We start from the raw sequence: 24,403 nt of genomic DNA on the forward strand, positions 1-24,403 counted from the left end.
GAGAGAATTCTGCACCCTGCGAATACTCTCTTGCCGCCTCCCTGCTCTTGTCGCCCTGTTTTCCAGTTCGATCTCCAGTTGTGGGAGAAGTAAAGATTGGATCTTGACATCGGTTCTTTGAGAAAGGATTGAAAAGGAATCTGTGCTCACGTACCATTCTACTGATTCTTGCGAAGGACAGAGTTCTTGGGGAAGAACACTGCTGATTCTGCTCCATCCTGTACTGCGCCATCTTCAGTGGGAGCTGTCTTTGGATCCTTCCTTGGGCGTGAACACCTTCGTTGGGAGATATTACTTCTCCGTATCAGGTATTATTCTCTCCCATTCCTTTTGGTTCAGATTTGGTTCAGTTTAAGGTTTAAGATTTATCCTTGAAAATATGATTTTCTAAATAGGGAATGTGATTCCCAGTTGAAGGGAGAGGAAAAATTTTTGCAATTCGCCCCTTATTCCGCAATCTTTGGGCGTCCATGTGATGGATCTCTCATCCTTTCATGAGAAATTTCAGAAGATCAATAATGGGAAGGTCTTGGAGTTTCTCATGAATCTGCATTTGGAATTTGAGATGGTTCGAGCTAGCATTCTTTATCGTTCAGCTATAGTGACATGGATTCTATTCTTGGGGTATTGTTAAGGGAGAGGATGTAGAGAAGTAGGAGTGATGGGGAATTTTTTTTCTCTTGGGCTGCAATCCTTAATAAAATCCAAACTATAGACAATTTAAGGGCAAAGGGTATGTTTTCGGTGAACTGGTGCCCACTCTGCTAGAAGGGTTGGGAGTCAGTAGAGCACTTACTCCCCCACTGACTGTCCTTACTCTTTGAGGGATTGGACCCATCTTATCATGCTTTTTGGAAAATCTTGGGTTTTTCCCTAAGGATATTAGTGCTTTGTTTTCAGCATGGCCTGAAGGGTGCTTCCGTAAGAAGGAAGTTGGCTTTGGCTGTACTCATCTCTTGTTTTATGCTGTGGTTTGTGGGGAGAAGTATGGTCAAATTTTTAATGGCAGTGCTTCTCCTGTGGAGACAGTTATAGGAAAAGCAGAGAGGCTACTATTTTTGTGGGCTTCCCTGAAGAAAGATTTTATTGGGCTTTCTTTTCAGCACATCTGTAGTCAGTGGGGTCAAAATTTTGGCTCTAACCCTGGCTTACCTTTTGAGATATTTTTTGTATATGCTTTGAATAGCATACTTCGGGAGCTCCCTATTCTCCTTGGGGCTTCCTGTAATTTCTGATACTTTTGGTTCTCTTAACCTAATAACATAGTTAAGGGGTGAACATCTTATCTTCATATCTACTTCTGTATTTCTTTTATTACTGATTAAAAATCCTCATGAAGGGAAACACAGAGTGACTGGTGACCCCAATTGCAAATCCAGAAAATTGCAAAACATCATCCAGCATGAATATTGTTCACAGATTCCCCACCTTCAAGGCGCGATATGCAATTTAACAGGGATATTTGTCAATTTTTTGAATCGATACGAGTGAAAATTTCAATAATGTAAGTAAATATTATTTACAAAAAAAATGGGAGGGGATGTAGGTCACCAGCATTATGCATAAATACATAAAATTTCTGTACATGTCCTCTGTGGCATTCTTTATCTGTGGATTTGTTTAATTAATAGAAAAGATATTTTATTGTATTAGAGTTTTTACATAAATAAGTCATCCTTGTTATTTAAATTTTCAGCAATGAATCTTCTGTCCATGTTTAAAACCTTTTTTGTGAAGCAAATGAATGTTTATGAATGTGAGGCCAGAACTTTTAACTTGCCTAACTTAGGGTGGATGATTGGGCATTTAATTAAATGTTTTAATTTAATGATCTGGCAGGTGGATGATTCTACATTTAATGATGATTCTGGAACTTCTGATTTGCCTGATGGCCTTACCCATTTTAGGACAAATTTGGCGGAGCTTTTTGTGGATATTTGTCAGCTTTTAGGATCGGCAACATTTTTGCAAAAGGTAGCATTCTATCTGTTCTTGGAAATGCCTTTTTGTTTGCTTGTTTATTATGAACTGTAGTAGAAATGGATAGAATTAGGGTTCTTGGTCAATGTTTGAATACAGATGGATATTCTTTTGTTCACCTTTGGTCCAATGGGTGGTCCTCCTTCAGTTATTCTTTGTAGTGTTCTTGGTAGGATGTTGGCATTCCCCTAAGCTAACGCTTCTTTGATTAACAGGACCGACACTCTTTAAAGAACCTATTTCTTTGTGACACCCTTTATGCCGAATATTAACTCTTTTAAAAAACTATGACTATTAACTCTTTTAAGAACCTCTTCCTTTGTAACATATTTGTACTTAACCTCTCATACTGTTTTTTTTTTTTTTTTTTAAAGTAAAAAGAAATTCATTAAAGGATGTGACTTAACCTGTAATTTATAAATTAAACAAGCAAAAACCTAGTAAAAATCTAGGAGACAGAAATTCAGTTGAGAAAAGGAGAAACAAAGAGAAGAAGATTTAGAAAAGAAAAGGGCTGAGAGTTTGTCAGTATTGAGAGACTCAACTGCTGCCCTTATGACATATTTATAAAAAGTGAAAATTACACAATTACCCCTGATTATGTGATTTAAGAACAAAGACCATATGAACCATAAATAAAAGAGGAAAAAAGACTAAATCGACCCTGCACAACACTCCCCCTCAAGGTGGAGCATATATATCAGAAAGCTCCAACTTGTGCACCATTTAAGACTTCACATAAGGGGTATTGATTTCTCCACCAACCACCTTCTCTCTTACAAAGTGATAATCCACCATTATGTGTTTGGTCCTCTCATGATACACTGGATTGGAGGAAATATGGATGGCTGCTTGGTTGTCACGAACATGGTTTCAAATGTCGTGACATTTCGCTAATGTCGTCCGACAAATGTGGATGCTGAGGCTCACCGACATGAAAATGGATGGTAATATAAAAATTATATTATTTTGGTCCAAATATAGGAAATGTCGACCAAATCGGTCGAAATAACAAAAAAAAGACAGTTTTTCCTATTATGTCAATAGGATGTCAACTTAATAATATATTATATTAGTATATTATATTAATATAATATAGTATATTAATATAATATAGTATATTAATATAATATAGTATATTAATATAATATAGTATATTAATATAAATTATTCCATTAATAATTTCTATTTAATATTTCAAATAAGATATTTATAAAAAAGAGTTAACAAAGAATAAAACAAACGAATAAACTAATTACTTAATAATATAAAACATAAAATATTTTTCAAGTAATAAAATATTAACTAGTTAGTATTTTTAAAATATTTATTAAAATCAGAAAATGTTTATTAAATTTTATAATAAATCATATGCTAAATTTAATATAAAAAATCAGAATAAATTTATTAAATTTTATACTAAATCATAATTTATTATAAATTTAATAATAAAAATGATAATAAATTCGTTAAGTTTTATAAGAAATCAGAATTTATCATAATGTTAATACTACAAAAAGGAGAATCTATTTATCAAATTTATAATAAAACATAATGTATTTTAACTTTAATATTTAAAAATAAGAATAAATGTATTTCTATTTACTAGTGTGAAATAAATATATTAGAATTTATAATAAATCAGAATTAAAATTGAGAAAATAAAATATTGGATATCCTTGCAAAAACATCAAAATGCATAATAAACCAGTAAACCGTCATTTACTAATTTGTTATTGATCTCAGTTTCTTAGCTTTAATAATGGTTGGGAATAAGATAATAGTCTAGAAATATGTATTAATGCTTCTTTTATCATTTTACAAAATATCATTGCACATTTTCACATATTTCATAATATTTCCACAATGTCTCTAGTTTTTATAATATTTCCCCTCGACATTTCCGACATGTCCTATATTTTGGTAAGCGACATTTCCATCGACATCGACATTTTAAACCTTGGTCACAAAACAACTTAATGGGAGTTGTGACTGACATTCTCATTTCTTGTAACAATTGTTTTAGCCACACCATGCTGTGCTTCTTACTCTTCCAAGTAACCAAATTCCCTGCCAAGAATGTGTAATAACCAGTTGTTGATTTCCTATCTGTAATTGATCCTGCCCAATCAGCATTTGTATATCCAAGGAAAGTTCTCTCCCTTTCTTATAGAACAACCCTTGACCCGGAGCACCCTCTAAGTAGTGTAGTACTCTAACAATACCTTCCCAATGGATCGACTTTGGGTTCTACATAAACTGGCTTAATAGTCCAACACTAAAGGAAATGTCTAGCCTTGTGATGGTTAAATAAATCAGCTTCCCCACTAATCTCCTGTATCGTCCAAGATCAGCTAGGGGCTCCACCTCACTATCAAACATCTTCACATTCAGATCTATAGGGGTATCCATGGGCTTTTCTCCTAATAGATTGGGGTCTTCCAACAAGTCAAGAACATACTTTCTTTGTGAGAGAGAAATTCCCCACTTTGACCTTCTACTTCTATGCCCTAAAAAATATTTTAAGTGCCCCTAGTCCTTAGTCTAGAACTGGTTTTGTAGGAATTGTTTGAGTTCTTCAATTCCATGCTCATCACTCGCAATAATAGTGTCATCACCATAGACTGTCAACACAATCTTCCTAGATGTAATATACTAAACACCGAGTGATCAACCCTACATTGTGTCCTCCCAAACTGCTGTACCACACTACTAAATCTCCTAAACCAGGCCCTCAGAGATTGTTTCAGCCCATAGATTGCTTTTTTTAATCAATACGCCTTTCCTTCCTCCCCTGAGGTTGCTGCATATATGCCTCCTCTTCTAGGTCATCGTGGAGAAAAGCATTTTTGATATCTAACTGAAACAATGGCCAATCAAAGCGTGCAGCCAAGGAAATAAGCAATCAGACTAAACCCATTTTAGTGACAAATGAAAGGGTATTGGTATAATCAACTCCAAAGGTTTGTGTATACCCTTTGGCTTCCAAATATGCTTTATATCTTTCCACACTACCATTTGCGCAGTGCTTAATTGTATGAACACACGGACAACCAACTAACTTCTTCCCAGGAGGAAGAGAGGTAAGGTCCCAAGTGTGATTAGATTGAAGAGCTTGAAATTTGTCATCCATCGCCATCTTCCATTTTGGAGAGAGGAGAGCCTGATGAAGGGACATGGGAACAAACACAGACGAAAGAAGATACACACTTTTTATAGGATGGAGACAAATGTGCAAAGGAAACACAACGAGAGATAGGATGTTTAGTACAAGCACACTTACCTTTGCGAATAGCAATGGGTAGGTCTAAGTGAGAATGATCCATCGACGAGGGAGCCAGTGATTGCTGATGTGAAGCTGGAGTAGGCTGAAAACACTATACTACAAGGACCAGGAGTGTACACTCTATGAATTGGTGGTCGCATGGGTTCCTGAACAATAGGAATTGTCATGGGCACCTCCTCCATAGGTAAAGGGAGGGGAGGATGGGATAAGCTAGCAACAGAAATGGGCTCAGCTGACGAAAAGGGAGGGGAGCTGTCACAGTCACCATTGACCCCTTGAATATGTTTGGTCAATTTGTCTATGATTAGTGCAAACAAATAGGAAATTTTTTACTTATAGAAGTCTCAAGACAAGAACTAATACAATTTGATCACAATCTATGTATCTTCCTCATTAAAAATTGTCAATATCACACTCCAACAAAATGGGCAAACAAAAGAGATCTCATGCTTGAAAAACTACCCTCCCAAAGGAGATCCTACTTTTTATCTTGAATTACTTAAGCATCAAATAGCATTGAAGAAAAGAACCATTCTCCGTTGAAAGATGTCTGATTGGATGGGACTTTAAAAAACCCTTCAATTTCTTTCCTACTAAATCCTCTTTCTGCAACAAGAATTATTTCCCAAGAAGTTCTAGCTTTGTCATTTATTTATGTTTGAGGAGGAACTAGATTTCTGTTGCAACTTTAGCCCCCAGATTACCATCAAATGTATGAAAGTAGATGGTAAAGTAAATCCGAAGTTAAAATTATGTTCCGGTGATATTATAATGTGAGAATTGATCTTGTACACAAAGATGAAAAATTTCCAATGAGAAAAGAGATGATATTCAAGGTGACATTGTATGCTGCCTCCAATTAGTTCACCCGAGGCAGACAAACAATTCGGCAGCTGCGTGAAAAGTGTTGGATAGTTTGAAACATGTCCAAGAAATGAGTGTGGCAGAACTGGTGACATTGTATGCTGCCTCCAATTAGTTCACCAGAGGCAGACAAACAATTCGGCAGCTGCGTGAAAAATGTTGGATAGTTTGAAACATGTCCAAGAAATGAGTGTGGCAGAACTGGTGAGGTACAGCATAGAACCTTAGGATGATATAACTCCTGAAATGGAAAAGAACGAAGGTTTCTCAATGGCCGGAAAATGGAGAAGAGTGGTTACAGCAGAGAGAAAAGAGTTATTGCTGGAGGAGATTGTATACCAGAAGAAGTTTACGATAAAGATAAGAGAAGGAAGAAGAGGAACGATACTGTTAGTGGGTGAAGCTGTATCATGGTTTCAGAGCTTTATGGCAGAACAGTGCATGTAAGTTGGTGTAGGGCCTGGAATAGTACCATTAGGCAGTTAAGGAGGGAATAGTTTGCTGAGAGAAGGAGAAACTACAATGGATGGTTCATTGTTTTGGAAGAAAGATTTGAGCAAGGAAAAAAACAAAGGATCATATACCTGAAGGCAACAAGCAGCAAGGTTGGAATATGATTGCAAACAAGCTACACCGAAGAATGGTTGAGAGAGAGAATGAGGTAATAGGGGTACCAGAAAAAATGACAGCAGTAATGGGAAAGGAAGAAATGACAGAGAGAAGGAAAAAATTGGAGAGGTTTGGCTTAGAAGAAAATGCTGAAACTTCAGACTCAATGATGGTGTCTCTTACAACACCAGAATCAAGGATCTCATTGGAGGGGGAGAAAGGAAGTTGGGAACGGAGATTAATCCTGTCGGCAAAGAAAGAAGTAAATGACTGGAAAGGATTACTAGAGGAGATGACATCCAAGCTTGGGATGCTTCAAACTGTTATATTAATCCCTTTTAGTGATAGAAAAGCTGTAATGGATGGGGGGGGAGGGAGATGGACTTCACAACCGTCGAAACAAAAGAGGGTACTGTAACAATAGAGAACTGGTGCCCTTCGGCTAATATAGTAATAACTGGTGATGGGAGTATCAAGTTGAAGCTTTTGGGCTTGCCTTTCCACTTATGGCAAAAAACCGTTTCCAAAAAATAGTGACAACCATGGGTGGTGCTCTCTTATCGTTCAAGACAGCAGACTTGAGAGCAATGAATATGAAGGTTACTGGTGCTCTCTTATCGTTCAAGACAACCACCTGAAGCAATTCCAAGAACTCTCAATCTTTGTGCTAACGGTTACTGGTACAAGATCTGGATCGCCTCAAAAGTGGAAGCATCGCTCTGGTATGGAAGGTCGAAGCTTGAAGATGATGGTGACATGGCTAGGTGGGTTACTTGGTGAAGAACAGGGACTGAAAGATGGACACATGAGCAAACTCGGGAAGGAAAACTCTCTTGGGAAGGAAGACTCCCCCTTTGGAAGTTGAACAACCAGAAATAAATAGTTGCCTATTTAAAGAAAAAAAATTTAAATTGTTTTGAACTGAAAAACGTAGATGGCCGTTCTTTCGCAGAAGTTTTCAAAAGGGTAATCCGGTCAGACCTCTGGGGCCACCCAAAGGAGAGAAAAACGTGCGTAGTTCCTGATCCGATCCAACTGGTTTCCTAGTGGGTCAAACAAGGTCCAACCGGAAGAGAGACCTACTGTTTTCACTCGACTCATGTGATACTCTAAAAGGTCACGTGAGTAGAGTCTCTTTGGTTACGACTGGAGACCATATTGGTGCTCTATCATCGTCCCAACAGGAACTGCAACTGAGCGATTCCCAAAACATCTGAAGAAACAGAAGCGATGTGACGTTAAATTTGCAGTGGGTTCCAGTCTCCAAATCCGAAGTAGGGAACCATGGTAAATTGGGAGAAGATTGTCCAAACCCTAGGTATTCCAGAGGTTGGAGAGAGGAGTTCGAAGAGGAGGACAGTGGTTGGGTTCACTGTGAATCCTCAAATGATGACTACGAACCAGATTCAGAGATGAAGAGCGATAGTTTTGGGGAAGATACGAAGGAGAAAGAGGAGGTGGAGGATTTGCTTAGAATTGTTTGTTGTAGAACAGAACGGTGTAGACTCTACTCTAAAACCTCCTAATAATGGTGGAATGTTGAGAGAAGTAGAGTACATTTTGGAGGGTAAAGGGAAAAATTGTGTAATGGAAAGATGATCACCAAGTCAGAAATTGAACAGTGGGCAGGGAACATGTAAGATGATAAAAGTCAATTTTGAAACTTCTGATAAAGGTATCACAGGAGGGGATAGACGACAGAGCGATGAAAGTAATTGTGTGTGAATCAGGCTCAAGAAGTTCCTTACCAAAATCTATTCTGTGAGTGAATTGTGAAACCCATACCATTGCTGAGTCTACCTCAAGCTCAATTCCAGGTATGCTTGTGTTTTTGGGTTTTGGTACTAATTCTAGCTCTGGTCTTGCTGTTTGTACTCCAGGTCCCGGATCTGCTTCCATGCCGATTGCCCATGATGTAGTTGAGACACAAGAAAAAGATCAGAGAGGGGAGAAAGTGTGGAGTATTATTGTGGAAGAGCTTAATGAATTGACAAGGGGGGCTGTAGAGAAGGAGAAGGAAAATGAGAATGACGACAGGGGGAATAAAGTAACCGGAGAAGAGGTGGAATATAGAAAGAGTGAGGGGACCGAAGAGAATGAACTAGAGAAGATTGTAAAAGAAGATGCAAAAGAAGGATTCGTTGGCTGAATTTGTGGGAAAATTGGGTTGTAAAATAAAAAATTTGAATGAGATGAAAACATACCTGCAAAATAGAAAAGAAGAAGGGAAGGTGAGAAAAAGAAAGATAAGTGAAGCTGAAAGGCTGAAGTTAGATTTGGAAGGAGATAAAAAAGTCGATGAAAGAAAGGGAGGGGGAAGAAGGAGCTAGATAGGAAGAAAGGAGGTTAGGGACAGAGCAAGAAGGTGGAATGATGATTGTGAGTTGGAATGTGAGAGGCATGGGGAATGTAAGAAAGAGGGTGTTGATAAAGGAGCTATTAAGAAAAGAAAACCCAGATATACTCCTAATTCAGGAGTCTAAGCTAATGACATTTAATAGTAGGTGGGCTAGAAGTGTATGGAGAGCAAATGGTATCTGTTGGGCAATGCGCCCCTCTTGGGGATTTTTTGGAGGAATAATGGCATTGTGGAAGAATGAAGTTGTTGAAGGAGTTAAAGAATTAGTTGGAAAATTTTCAGTTTCTGTCAAATTCAAACAGGTGGTTGATGGTTTTGAATGGGTTTTAACTAAAGTATATGGCCCCAATGGGTACAGGCAGAGGAGTGAGTTGTGGGAAGAACTTGGAGATATAAGCGGATTATGGGAAGGTCCTTGGTGTTTAGGAGGGGATTTTAATGTAATTACATTCACTGAGGAGTGTAACAATGTGTGACAAAGAAATGCTACAAGTATGAGGAAATTCAATGAATTTATCAATATGTTTGAACTTAAAGAACTGAATCTATCGCATAATTGTATTACATGGTCCAATCTTCAAGCTGAACCAATTTGTTTAAGGTTAGACAGATTTCTTTTTACTGCTGATTGGGAAGAACATTGGGGAGATTTGATATCAAGGACACTGCCTAGAATCACCTCTGATCATTGGCCAGTTTTGATAAGTTTGAGCTTAGGAATGGATGACCTATCCCATTCAGATCTGAGAATATGTGGCTGTCCCATCCAGGCTTTAAGGAGAAAGTGAAGGAATGGTTGGGAGCAAGTAATCCAAGGGCCAACTGAGAGGGTATGAAATTTCAATGGAAGCTAAAAGAGTTGAAAAATAAAATCAAAGAATGGAATATTCTTCAATTTGGGAGGCTAGAGGAAAGAAAACAACAGTTGACTAATCAGATTGAGGTGTTAGATGCAAAAGAAGAACTAGGATCGTTTGGGGAAAGGGACAAAGAGCTTAGGTGGGAGCTGAGAAAAAATTTGGAGGATGTTCTCTTTAAAGAAGAAATTAGCTGGAGGCAAAAGTCCAAACACAAGTGGGTAAAGGAAGGAAATAGGAACACAAAATTCTTTCATGCTATAGCCAATGGTAGGAGAAAGAAGCACTTTATCTCCAAGCTTGTGATTAATGATGTAACATTGACCCAACAGAATGAGATTGAAAGGGCTTTTGTGGAGCATTTTAAATCCATCTATAGAAGGCCTATGTCTAGCAGATTATAGATTGAGGGTTTGGAGTGGCCTAGACTCCCGGGAGAATCGAGGTTGTGGTTGGAGAGAAGCTTTGAATTGGAAGAAATAAGGGTAGCCATATTTTCTATGAATAGATCTAAAGCACCTGGTCCAGATGGTTTTACGATGTCTTTTTATCAGGACTGCTGGGAGGTACTTAAGGAGGATATTCAAAGAGTGTTTTCTGAATTCTTTGAAAGAGGGGTGATCAATCTAAGTCTAAACTCTACATTGCTCTGATTCCAAAAAAGGGAGATGCTTGTCACCCCAAAGAGTTCAGACCCATTAGTTTGGTACACAACCTTTATAAAATCATTGCTAAGGTGCTATCTCGGAGGATTAGAGAGGTGTGGCCCTTAATAATTTCCCCAAATCAGGGTGCCTTTGTGAAGAATAAACAAATTGTGGATCAAATCCTAATTGCAAATGAGAGTGGAAGATTTTAAAAGAAGTGGGAAGAAAGGGTTAGTGTGCAAATTGGATCTTGAAAAGGCATATGACCTAGTAGATTGGTCATCCCTACTGGAAGTCCTAGAGTCTTTTGGATTTGGGCAAAAGTGGTGCAAGTGGGTGAAAGGATGTATTAGGACTTGCCACTATTCCATTTTAGTGAACGGTAGGGTGGTAGATCATTTCCTGGCTACTAGGGGCATTAGGCAAGGAGACCCCCTTTCTCCCTTCCTTTTTACCCTAATTGCTGAAGTCCTAGGAAAGCTCATTGAGAGGGCAGATTCTAGAAATTTGGTGAAAGGCTGGAGGGTAGGGAGGAACATGGTAACACATCTACATTTTGCTGATGACACGGTTCTTTTCTGTGGTGGGGACAAGGTAAGTTGGGTTAGTAATTTAAAGCAAGTGATCTATGTGTTTGAACAGGTGATTGATCTTAAAGTGATTTTTGATAAAAGTTGTGTGATTGGCATTAATTTGAGTGAAAGTGAGGTGGAGGATAGAGCCCGAATTATGGGTTGTGAGATTGCTCAATGGCCATTGATCTATTTGGGGCTACCACTAGGGGATAACCCAAGCAAGAAGAGTTTCTGGAACCTGGTGATTGATAGATTCACTAAAAGGTTAGCATCTTGGAAGAAAGATTATCTATCTATGGGAGGTAGGATAACTTTGATTAGGTCAACATTGGCCAATTTGCTTGTTTACTTTTTGTCGGTGTTTAAAATGCCTGAGGGAGTATGTGGGATTTTGGAAAAGTTAATGAGAGATTTCTTATGGGAACTAGGAGAGGAGAAAAGGGATCATAAAGTCAGGTGGGATATAGTTACCAAAACCAAAAGTGATGGTGGGCTTGCTTTAGGTAATTTGTAGAAAAAGAATGAAGCTTTGTTGGGGAAGTGGCTTTGGAGACCGACTTTGGAGAGGGATAAATTATGGGCTCAAGTTGTCTTAAGTATTCATGGGCAAGCGATGTATGGCTGGGACTCGAGAGTATTAGCTAGGGCTACGAGAGCTCGTCCTTGGAAATCCATTCATGCCATACTATCTTCTTTCCTTCCTTTAATCAGGTATGACCTGTGCTCTGGTAACCTCGTGAAATTTTGTGATCATGTTTGGGTGGGAAGCACTCCGTTGAAAGAGCTATTCCCTTCTTTGTATTCTTTATCACGTTTTAAAAGTGAGCCAATCACCACTTTTTTGACCACTTCTAATTCAACTATTGACTGGAACTTGTGTTTTAGAAGGGCCCTTAGAGACTCTGAACTGAACATTATTTCTGACCTGCTAAAAATCTTAGATGAGGTGGATATTGACCCCTCTAGGAGGGATAGTAGGATTTGGGTCCCTTCTCCTTCGGGTGTCTTCTCTTTTTCCTCTTTCTTCAAAGAACTGGCTCATTCCCCACCTGTTTTTGGACTCCTTTTTCCAGTTTTGGAAGTTTGGGGTAGAACTATTCTTCCCAGAATTAGTGCTTTTTGTTGGGAAGCTTTCCTTGAAAAGTATAACACTTGCGACCTACTTCAAAGAAAAAGGCTTAATTGGTGTTTATCCCCACACTGGTGCATCCTTTGTAAGAAGAATGGTGAGAATTGTTATAACTTACTGGTTTCCTGTCCATTTGTTTCAGAGATCTGGTGTTGGTTTTTCTATCTTTTTGGTTGCAGGTGGACCCCCCCCCCCTCAAATGTACAAAACCTATTCCATTCTACTACTGTTAGGGGGCTGAAGAAGAGAGGGAAAATTCTTGGGAGATGTGTAAGAGCAGCTGTATGTTGGACAGTCTAGGAGGAAAGGAATCAACGGACCTTTCATGGGAAAGAAAGAAATAAGAGTGTAATCATTGAACTAATTTCTGTAAGGGTGGTTCATCAGGAAGTGGAAAGAAGTGGCTTGGTCAGCTCCAAGGAAGATTTCACCTAACCTAGTTTGGTGCCCTCCAGCTTTGGGGTTCACTAAACTAAACTTTGATGGCAGTAGCGAAGGAAATCCCGGCCCGTCGGGTATAGGGGGAGCTTTCAGGGATGGTGAAGGTCGAATTATTGCATTGTATTCTGGTTCTATTGGATGGGGGGACTCTCTTAGAGCTGAAATATTGGCTGTTTTGGAAGGGTTAAAAAGAGCTTAAGAGTTAAATATCAGAAAACTGATAGTGGAAGGTGATTCTAAGTTGGCTATAAACTGGCTAATGAAAGATGATTCTAGTTTGTGGAAGTTTCTAAATGAGAAGAAGAAAGTTAGACATCTCACTCAAAACATGGAAGTCAAGTTTCAATGGACTAAGAGGTGTGCCAATTCCTTGGCAGATTCATTGGCCAAACAAGGGGTGGGAAGGGTCAATTTTTTTTCTGGGCAATATTGTAATCTGAACTGTATTCTTGGGAGGGTTAAGAGTTTTTACCCTCCTTTTGTATCTTTCTTTATTAATATCTATTAATAAAAGTCTTTGTTATTTATCCAAAAAAAAATTACTAAAGCCTATTGTATTCTTAACTCCATCAATTCATAAGTATGCATATTACATTTGCAAATTTATGTGGAAGTTTCTGAAACATTTTATATTCTTATCTTTCTTTTTAATTTTTATTTCATTGCAGCTTTTGTGTGGTGGATGGGTATCTGCTGATATATCAATTCCTTGGAAAGAGGTTGAAACTAACATGTTTGGCCTTAATGTGGTGAGAGCAGTATCTGAAGTGCATAGTTATTTAAGTTTACTCGTATCCTGTAGCCTTCATAAAATTGGCATTCTCTTATTCAGTAATTTTGATATCTATTGGAGAACTGCTTCAATCATATGTTCTAAACTCTTGTTTATGTTTATATGCCTTTATCTTTAAACTCCTTTATTCTCAGCTAGTAGGGACGTGCACCTGCTACGGAAATCTTGTTTATTGTGTTTCTGTTTATTCCTATTATGTTTTCTTGAAATTCATTGTTGTCACAACTTTCTAAAGATATCAAGACAGGAGTTGTTAATTGGCACCTAAAAGGCCCACAACTTGAACTTGTTTGAGGTTTTCTTTTTTTTTTTTTTTGGTTGTGATTAATGCTGTGGCTCTCAAGATTTACAGTTTATGTAGTTGGTAATATTACAAAATTCTAAAGCTAAGATAGCAGACTTTCAGCTTGAGACAGGATTGGTATCAATATTGAATTGGTTCCACCTAACAGATTAGTTAGGTCAAAATATTGCATGTATTGTGACTCTTGGAGCCGTAGGGGGGCGACAATGATGGATCAACATTCAGACTCCCACCTGGAGAAGTGTATTAAAGACAACAAGGAGAGTGCTGTTGGTCCTGACTCTGGAATGACTCTGAAGGTGCAAAGTAATGAGACAAAGGATAATGTCTCGGGATGCATGACTCTTTAGATGCTAGTAGATAGGGAGGTCACAATTGGTAAAAGTTTGGGTTTGTTTTTCGGGGCAGTGAGGAGTTTGGTAGGAGGGCCTTTGAGGAGTTCGAGAGAAAAAAGGGAAGAGAATTTGAATAAAAAGCACTGGGGAGAGGAGGAAAGGCTTGGAGCAAGGATTCTTCAGATCAGGAGGATGAGATCGTGGAGGAAGACTAAGCCTGGTGCCAGGCATTTCAAGGCTTTTTTGTTCTTTGTTCGAGTCTACTTGTCAAGTTTTGTTGGTTTGTAAGTGGTGTGGTTGCTTATTCGGTTTTGTTAACGGTCTTGGTGTCTGTTTGTTGGTCCATTGGTTGTGTTCTTCTTTCAGGTGATATATTAAAACCTTCCTGCTATCGTTCTTTTTCCATTTTAATGAAACTTACTTTTTATCCTTCAAAAAAGATTGAAAATAGCTTGACAGGTTTATTTGGGTTTAGGAGAACCAAATGCAGTGATGAAATAAAAAATGGATTAAATTAATCATGAAGGGATCAACATGGTGAAACTAGGTAATATTTGAGGATGGATTTGCTTTGATTGGGATCTTCCTTTCTTGGTGTTTGATTGGGTTCTTCATTCATTGCCATTCTGAGCCCAAGATGGTAGAGGAGCTGGTCTCAATTGGGCAGTGGTGCTCTTGGAATACTTTTGTAAGGAGGCTTCGTGAGGGAAGCTTCCTTTTCATCATCTTACTAGAATCAGAAATTGTGGAGATCCTTAACAGGGATCATAGGAGTTTTAATAGGTGACACCATTTGGAGAGTTGGAGTTCTTCCATGGGATCTATTCCAATTCCTAAGGGTTTTGCAAGGTGGTAGGTTAGGATCTATGAGGTCTAGTTGAGTGCATGGTGCAGAAACACTTTCTCGGAATTGCTTTGGGAGGATTTATCAAGATGATGAGCAAAATCTTACTTAGAAGAGGCCAATGCTTATTTTAATGGTAAAAACTTGGGCAACAAGTGTCAGAATGTGGGTTCAGAGTTTGAGAGCATCCACTTTGTGCAAAAAATGCCAAAGGTTAGTTGTGTATGTTGTCGACCCCTCCAAAGACCTTAGAAAACTGGAACCAACATCGGATTATGGCCTTTCTTTCATTTGGGAAAGGATGATATCAGGGACCCCAAAAAAATTTTGATTTGGTACTGAATGAGGTTGTGTTTGTTCTCAAGGTTGTAGTTGAAGGAGTGGACGATGTGTGGAGATGGCTGCTTATTTAGAGAAACCATTTGAATCAAGTAAATATTAGTTGTGGTGCTTTTACCTTGAGCATTATCAGGCATGAGTTAAAAAGGGCTTCTTTGCTTCCTCCATTGACTCTAACCCAGACAGGACCTGATTCATCTGTCAAAAAGCAGAAGGGTTCTAGATTAATGGGAGGGCATGTGGAAAATAAGTGGGTAGTTTTATTCTTTCAGACAGATTGGTTGTGCATCACTATAAAAGTGAAGACAATTGAGCTTGAGGATAGGAGGTCCGAGAAAGATGAGGGGGGCAAACCTAGGTGAGGTTATTGGGTTTTTTAATGCTAGATATCTGGACATGCTCAAGAGCTCTAATGGTAATTTTTGGATATAAGTATGATGATTTGGGTCATTTGGGGTATGGGTTCATGAGTGGGGTTGCTCATAAGATGTTAGAGTTTAGGAGGTTGGGTATTGTGGTGGTTCCTCTTGACATGGTTTAGGATTGGTGAGGATCTGCATGGGTCCATGAGTTCTTCAAGCCCAACTATTATTGGATAGGAATATATGAAGTTGAGAGGGTGAAGGGGATTTTAAAGAAAGACCTTGTTGTATATAGGAGGAAGGCTAGAAGGAGGGTTTCATTTTGTTGACAAGCATTTCTGAGTGAGGGTAGTTAAGATGGAAGCAGTCAAAATGCAGTATTCAAGCAGCCATCCAACCCAACCCGTTTCACATTGGTTTGTGCCTCAGCTGGTGGATCTAGGGGAGGAAAGTGGGGGTCGAAGCCCAAAGGATTGTTGTCTTTTAGGTCGAAATGTGCTTCATATCTATAGATAGCTGGTGATTGAGGGAAAATGGAGAGGGTTGCCTAGGTGACTTTATTAACAAGGAAGTGATTATTTATTGAACCTATAGGGTGTTCCTTTGACAGAGGTGGAGACAACGAGGATCTTGAGGTGGAGAGAAGAGATAGATTGAAGAATAGTGAAGAGGTTGTGGATATAGGAATTGTGTGAACATTCAAGTTGATTGAGAGGATGCTGCCATGGGTGTGAACATTTAGTGGTTGTGGATATAGGAATAGTGAAGAGGTTGTGGATATAGGAATGGTATGAACATTTAGTGGTTGCTCATGAAGTACGAGTGGCCAAACTGATGGACTTGTTTTTCTTAGGAAAGGAGGATGCTGCCATGGGTTCCTTTAGATGTTTTGAATTGGAACGAGCAAGGGCAAACTTAAGAATGATGGATTTTCCAGTTGGGAGTTCATTGTATAAGGGTGGTTGTGGACTAAGATTGAAGAACTGAACAGGGAAGGTGTAGACCTTGATGAGTTTGGTTCCAAATACAAATAGGGGTCAGAAGAAATAGCCGGATGGTAGAGGCAAGGGAGGTAGGGTGAAAAATAATAGGCCTTCTATTGCATGCTATCTGTTGAAAAATAATAGACCTTGATGAGTTTTAATGTGTTATTCTTAATTTATTCACATATTGCTGTTGGTTACTACTTTGTTCTTAATATATGGGTGCATAGTTTTCAAGGCGCCAAGGCGACAGTGGGGCGCCTTGTTGCCTAGTCGCCTAGGTGATGGGTTTTTTTATGTAGAAAACATAGATCCTATGGTAGTTCCCTAGGTACCATAACCATATTTTCTTAAGAATTATTCATAATTTTCAGAAGAAAAGTAGAGAATTCATGTTAAAGTATAGAAAATCAACATATTCATGAGAAGAAAAAGAAGAAGGAAAAGAAAATTCAAAAAATATAGGGGCTGAACCCTTATTTTTGTTATTGGAAAAGAAGAAAAGAAAATGTGTTGATTAGAAAATGTGTAGTAGTAGTAGTAGTAGTAGTAGTAGAAAATGTGTTGATTAGACAATATTTTAAGTTCTTCCTTATTGGTTCAGGTTTTAAAGTCTTTGGGGGTTCAATACAGCATTTAGCAATGTTTATATTGATTAAACCCTAACAGATAAGAAAATAATAAAAAGAAATGAATATTTTAGTTTAATAGTGCCTATTTTATAATTATAATGTCAAAAAATAAAGAATAAAAAATTATTTTATAAGACATGATACAAAGTTGTTTGGCGATTAGGCGAGGCGAGCCTCAAACGACACATTGTCGCCTAGGCGTTGCCTTGACAACTATGTATGTGTGGCCAGGGTACTATGGTAATTTTACCTAGTTTTTATTTTCATAAATATAAGAGAGGGGCAACAAAACAACTTGTTTCTCCCCTTCCAATTTTCTGTTTTCCTTATTCTTTTTTCTTTTTTTTTTTCTCCTCTTATTCCACTTTTTTTCTTTTTCATTATTTTTCTGAGTTCCTACAAGATAAGTTAGGTTTAGAGCAATGGTCCAGCCTGCCTTGGTGATTCTCATGTTTGAGGATCAGTCAACTGCATGGATATTGTAAGTCAAATCATGTTCTATGATTGTTTGGGCCATTACTAGTCTTGTTTCATGCTTTATTTGTCTCCATTCAACTATCCAATTTAAGGTATGAGTATTGTGACCTGGCCAAGAATTGTAGATCTAGTTTTATTTCATGTAAATAAAGAAGGATTTCCCCTTTTGAAATTGTGCATACTAATGTTTGGGGTCTTGTTTTGCTCCTGCCATTAGGGGATATAAGTATTTCTTGTTATTTGGTGATACTTTTCTTTATTCTCTTTGATATATTTTATGCATTCTTGTGATTTTTTTTTTTTTTTTACTTTCATTAGATGATCCTTACTTATCTTGATACTTGTTAAGGTTTTTAGATTTAATAATGCAAAAGAATACTTTTGAGAGATCTTTTTCTTCATATTTGCTCGAGCAGGGGGTTTATCATTAGAGTACTTGTTCTTATAGTCCTCAGAAAAATGAAGGTGCTAGGAGCAAGTATAGGCATAACTAGGAGGTGACTAGGAGCATTATCTTTAGTTCTCAACTTTTCATGTTCCTATAGGGTCTGGTTCAGGACTTGGCCTACATAGTTTTTTGATTGGTTTGGGACCAGGATCACTCTCATGGTAGAAAGTGCAAAAAAGTGATCTGATTTAAAAACTGTATAGAAAAGAAAAGAAACAGATTGTGCAGAGAAGAGAAGAGAAAGGTTGAAGAGAATGGGGACAAGTATACCCTTAGTAGTTGATCACTACTAAAACATAAGAGCATAATAAACACTATAAATAAAACAAAAGATAAACTAATGGGCCTTGGGCCTAATAACTCTAACTAAACATTATAAATAAAAAACAAAGGATGTTATTAGCCCAATCTGAACCCCTCAAGTTGGGAATAGATGCTACACATTCCCAACTTGCGTAGGTCATGCTCAAGCTTGTTTCTTGCAACATCTTTTGTGAGAACATCAGCTAGTTGTAGGTTAGGTGCAACATATGGTAAGCACACTTCTCTTGATGTCACCTTTTCCCTTATAAAGTGTCTATCCACTTCTATATGCTTAGTCCTATCATACGGAACTAGGTTGTGGGCAATGTTGATTGCTACTCGATTGTCACAGTATAGCACCATAGGTTCTTCTTCCTCGATTCAAATCTCTCCTAACATGGATCAGACCTAGAGGAGCTCTAAAGCACCATGTGCCATGGCTCTGTATTCAACTTCTGCACTTGACCTTGCTACAACCGATTGTTTCTTACTCTTCCAATAAACTAGATTACCTCCAACAAGAGTGCAAACTCCTGATTTAGATCTGCCATCTAGATATCCTGCCCAACTAGCATTTGTGTAAAAACTTCAATTATCCATGGTCAGCAAACAATATGCCTCTACCTGGGTGTCCTTTCAAATAGGAAAATATCCTATCAATAGTCTTCCAATGCAGAACTCATGGGGCATGCATGTATTGACTTACCACACTCACTGCATGAGAGATATATAGTTGTGTCATGCATATGTATAGCAACCGGTCCACTAATCTCTCATATCTCCCAACATCCTTCAATGGCTCAGTTGGAAATTACACATATAGTAATTCATATAATGCAAGAAAATAAGAAAATAGAGGAAGAGAAAGAAGAAGAAAGAAGTTTCAGCAATAGGTTGTGGATGAAGAAAAGAAGGAAAAAGAGAAAAGAAGAATTCGAACCTCTCTCTCTAGCCCCCTTTCATCACTTTTATTAAATATCTAAGTCTGAGTACAATTACTCGGATGCCCTTAATGGTCCATTCTCACTACACTTCCCCTCAAGCTGAGCATAGATGCCAATCATGCTCATATGCATGATACTTGATAGTGAAAACCCACTTGCACCCAACAGGTTCCTTCCCAGATGGAAAGTCAATAATATACCAGGTATTGTTTTTATGAAGGGCTTCTATTTCAGTACTCATAGCATCCCTCCAATCTGGTGTGGCTAGGGCTTTTGAAACCGACTTTGGGATGGATTGAGAAGAAATGGAGGCTAGAAAGGCATAGTAGGATGGGGACAACAAGTTGTAGGAAAGGTGTTTGGAAATACAATGAGTTGTACATTTCCTCTTACCTTTTCTCAAAGCAATGGGTAGGTCAAGGTCTAGAAACGAGGGTGCTGGTGGAGGAGGTGATGGACATGTCCTCTCTTCATTAATCGGGAGTGGCTGAGACTCAACTGAAGGTGTGGGATCAACCTGTTTTTGCCTTAGCTTTTGCCACTAGTACCACCTCTTGAGAATAGGATGAGTGGAAACAACTGGAGGACTAGCAGGAGGGGGAGGAGCAGGAGTGGAAGACCTCAAAGGAGAGGATCCCTCCACGGGAATGGGGTAACTATGGAGTAGTGCTTTAAAACGCGGAGGTGTGACGCGAGGCGTTCACTACCTGGAAGCGTGAGGCATAGTTCAGAACGTGAGAGGCGTAATTCTCCCGAGCACAAGGAGGCGTATGCCTCAAGTATGTATTTTTTTTTTATAATTAAGTGGGTAACAAAAAGTAGATATTTTAAGCAAAAAAACATATATGACACTAAAATGACTTAATTTCAATCAGTATTTGAGTTCTAAATCTCAAGTTTTCAACTCCAACTAACAATATAACATAGTGAAAATGTGAAATATAATTCTTGATTCAAGTATGCAACATTGATCACAAAATAACAAAACTCTAAGGACAGAAACTCAATCAAAAGGCTCTAAATCATCTTCTTCTAGAATAACAAAGGCATCATCATCTTCTTCAAGAGTTGCATCCACATTATATGGTTCATTTCTCCCTATTTCTTCATCTTCATCCTCATTAATCAAATTTAGTTCAACACTCTTACCTTTTCTTGTCCCTACAAATAAAATCCAATTGCAATTATCACCTCACTCAATAATCCTCAACTAGAAAATTAATTGGACCACTAGAAGAATAGAATCAATATTCACTAATTATTACTTACTTTGAGATTCAATAGCTTGAGCCTTTTGGTTTCTATGATCAAATGTCTTGTTGCCACCATCACTTGAGCCCCTCTTTCTTCCACTTAATCCTTCTTTGTTGGTAGGGGTTGTTGGCTCTACTAAATTTGTATCTGCATCTTCAACCACCTCAACTACGACAATTTCAAGGCCCAAAGAGTCATTATCCACCCAAGATGGATTAGTTGGAAGAACTGCATCCTCAATTACACTAATCCATTCATCTTTCTCCTCCACATGTTATGTCAAAATGGGATCAATACTTGCACTTGCCCTCCTCTTCCTGTTTCTTTCCCTCAACTTCATATTTTACATCACAAAAACTAAAGCGTTTAACCTTTGTTCCTCCAATTTGTTTCTCTTTTTTGTTTGTATCTAGTACAAGGACAAAATATATATTATTAAAGACATTGACAAAACACAACTATTACATAAAAACCTAAAAAGTAAATAAGAAAATAAATAATAACCTGCTCGAAGGTGCTCTAGTTTCTTTCACAACCAGAAGCACTACATGTAAGACTCAAAGCTCGAATAGCAAATTTTGTTAAGTTTAGTGTTTGGGTTCCAAACCACACCCACCAATCAGCTACAAAAATATCATTTAACAAGACATTAGTAACACTTTAAAATATCCAAATAAAGAATTATGCATAGTTGCATACTGATTTTCAAACAAATAAACCACTTACCAGGAGATCGCCTCTTCCTCGTATCAATTGCCATGTCACAACCAAAATCTCCGAGTGCTTTATCATACATATGCAACTAGCAATCTGCTAGGGCACTTTCATGCCTATTAGGAATAATCCTTTTCATGCATTCAAATAATCTCTATCTTACTTCACGATCATTTGAAAAATTTGGATCATAGCATAGCTGTGGGTTTAAATGATAGCCTACTGCATGAAGAGGGACATGAAGTTGAGGGGTCCATCTTTTATCAATCTTATTCTGAATAGGCATATATTTTCTCTTTATCCCACCACAAGCAAATGCAATTTTCTCCTTTGCTGAATCCATCATTTCATATAAATAAGGCATTGAGGATCTTACTTCATATCAACTTCTCTCAACATTGCAACAATTGGCAAAGTGGTCTTTACACAAAATGCCACCTGAGGCCAAAATCTGCTATCAAACATTGTAGTTTGTTTTGCCTTGACACCCTCAGGATGTTTACTCCAATGGCTCCCATTCTACTTTTCAGAAGCAAACATTGATTGAAGAGGTTGCTTCTGTTTATAAATGCTTTGCAATGTCAAGTAAGCAGTGGCAAACCGAGTAATTGTTGGACGTAAAAGCTCCTGGTTTTTTGTGAAACTCCTCATCAAGTTTAAAACCCATCCATGGCGGTAAATAAATTTTGTGATCTGCTTTGCCTTCTCAATTGTTTCATTAAAAACTTTCATCTTCCCAATGGACTCTTAACATTAAATCTATACAATGTGCGACACAAGGACTCCAATACAATTTTGTCCTCTTTTCCATTAACATTTTTCCATCAAGCACATAACTTGAACGATTATCTGTGATTACTTGAACCACATTATCCTCTCTTACTTTCTCAACATCATCAAGATATTTAAAAAGAAGCTCACCATCTTTAATTGAATCGGATGCACCAATAGATTTCAAAAACGTTGTCTCACTTGGACTATTAACAAGAAATTTGATAATGGACCTATTTTTTCCATCAGTCCATCCATCAGACATAATCGTGCAACCATAGTCCTTCCATGGTTTTCTATACTCCATCAATTTATCTATATTCTCCACTTCTTTTAAGATCGTAGTGCGAAGATCATGCATGGATGGAGGTTTATAACTTGGATCGAAATTTGCAATTGCCTCACACATACTCTTTAAATAAGGACTATTTGCTAAATTAAAAGACAATGCATTGGCATAAAAGCATCTTCTAATAGCCCTGTCAACATCTTTTTTTTTTTAATATTTTTCCATTGTAAATTTAAAGTCTATTGGCATTGCTCAGATGAAACAAATTGATCCGTTGGGCCTGCTGGTCGTGGTGAAAATGATTGTGGAGTGATTGGAGTCCTACTTCCACTCTGGCTTCCACTTCCACTTCCACTTCCCACAACAGACTTCTCAATTCTAGGATTAACAGCCATACAACTTCCATGTGGATAAGTCATAGGTGTACGATTAAACCTCCCAACACTAGCCACAAAATCAGACTTCTTTTTCTCCACTTCAAATTCGGTAAGTGCATTTTGACATCTTAATTTTACCTCTTTAGGGCATTGTTTGCACTCACCCATTCCATGTTTGGTACAAGCCAAATGATGTTTTAATCAGTTTATGCCTCCTGTGCACAGTTTACTACAAAGTGTACAATAAATATAACCTTTTTTCCTCTCCTCTTCTTTAACATATTCCCAAGCAAAATCCTTTCTAGACATTCTAGGTTCTTGATGAAATATGGGTCAAAGAAATGATCAAAATATCAAATTGCAGCACCTAATTAAATGATCAAAATCCTTTCCTCATAAGCCCCTCCCACCACGACTCTTCTCCGTGGGAGCAGGTAGAAGAGAGAGAAGAGGCTGTTGCTCCCTCCAGAGGCCTCCTTGTGTCACTTCTTGGGTAAAAAATGAAGAGTCCTACTACAATCAGGACTCTTCTCATTTCTCCAGTTCTTCCTGATTTTGGTGATAAACCCTAGACCTGTTACAAGGGGTTGTAGATCCACCAAAAAAATCCAAAAACTGGGATTTCTTGAAGTCCTCGATCAGCTCTTTAACTCATCATGTAGTCGGCTGATCTAGACTGCATGATGGAACAGTTCAAGAAAGCCTTAAAGATGCTCTGATACCAAGTAGTAAGTGCAAAAAACTGATCTGATTTAAAAATTGTATAGAAAAGAAAAGAAAAGATTGTGCAGAAAAGAGAAGAAGAGAAAGGTTGAGGAGAATGTGGAGAAGCCAAAACAGAATTAGGTCTGGCCACCCGTTCCATTGTCTTATATATTAAAAATAAAAAAAAAAGGATACAATGGCAAGTATACCCTTAGTAAGTCAGCCACTACTAAAACATAAGAACATACTCTCAACTAAACATAAAGCAATGGGCCTTGGGCCCAATAACTCTAACTAAACATTATAAATAAAAGAAAAGATAAACTAATGGGCCTTGGGCTTAATAACTCTAACTAAACATTATAAATAAAAAAACAAAGGATGTTATCAGCCCAATCTCAACACTCATAAACCTTTATAAACTTTAATCATACCAAATAACCAAATATCATCCCAAAATTCCATCTAGTACTCTAGAATCTATGATTTATGAGTTGGCTTCACATGTTGGATTTCTGTCCTTTTGTGCAATATCTACTCCAAACCAGTGTTTTAAAAAGGCGTGGGAGGCGTACACCTGGAAGCACGCCTCCTGGCGAGGCGCTCCCAAAATGCCCTGAGGCGTATGCTAGAGGTGCTGACACCTCATGCGCTTTTTTCCTGAGGCGTGCTAGAGGCATACGCCTCATGCGGCTCATGCACATCTGATATAAAAAGACAGAAAAAAAAGAAAAAAGAAAAAAAAAAGGAAAGGAAAGGAAAAGAAAGGGAAGGGAAAGAAA

The 24,403-nt window shown here is 38.0% G+C and overlaps 1 protein-coding gene across 3 annotated transcripts in view; it reads left to right on the plus strand.

Moving 5' to 3' along the window:
* LOC148853278 (ARM repeat superfamily protein) overlaps nucleotides 1-24,403 on the plus strand; it is a 117,002-nt gene that overhangs the window by 44,226 nt on the left and 48,373 nt on the right. For all 3 annotated transcript variants that reach the window (XR_016112720.1, XM_088983559.1, XM_088983560.1), the window contains exons 11-12: nucleotides 1,840-1,974; nucleotides 13,416-13,496. Coding sequence is in view for 2 of the 3 variants with exons in the window: in XM_088983559.1 (XP_088839685.1) it covers nucleotides 1,840-1,974; nucleotides 13,416-13,496 (216 nt within the window). In the remaining variant the exon portion in view is untranslated. The remainder of the gene's footprint in view (nucleotides 1-1,839; nucleotides 1,975-13,415; nucleotides 13,497-24,403) is intronic.

Source organism: Nelumbo lutea, chromosome 4 (genome assembly GCF_056320005.1).
Source record: "Nelumbo lutea isolate HS-2025 chromosome 4, American lotus-T2T, whole genome shotgun sequence".
NCBI classification, from domain to species: Eukaryota; Viridiplantae; Streptophyta; class Magnoliopsida; order Proteales; family Nelumbonaceae; genus Nelumbo; species Nelumbo lutea.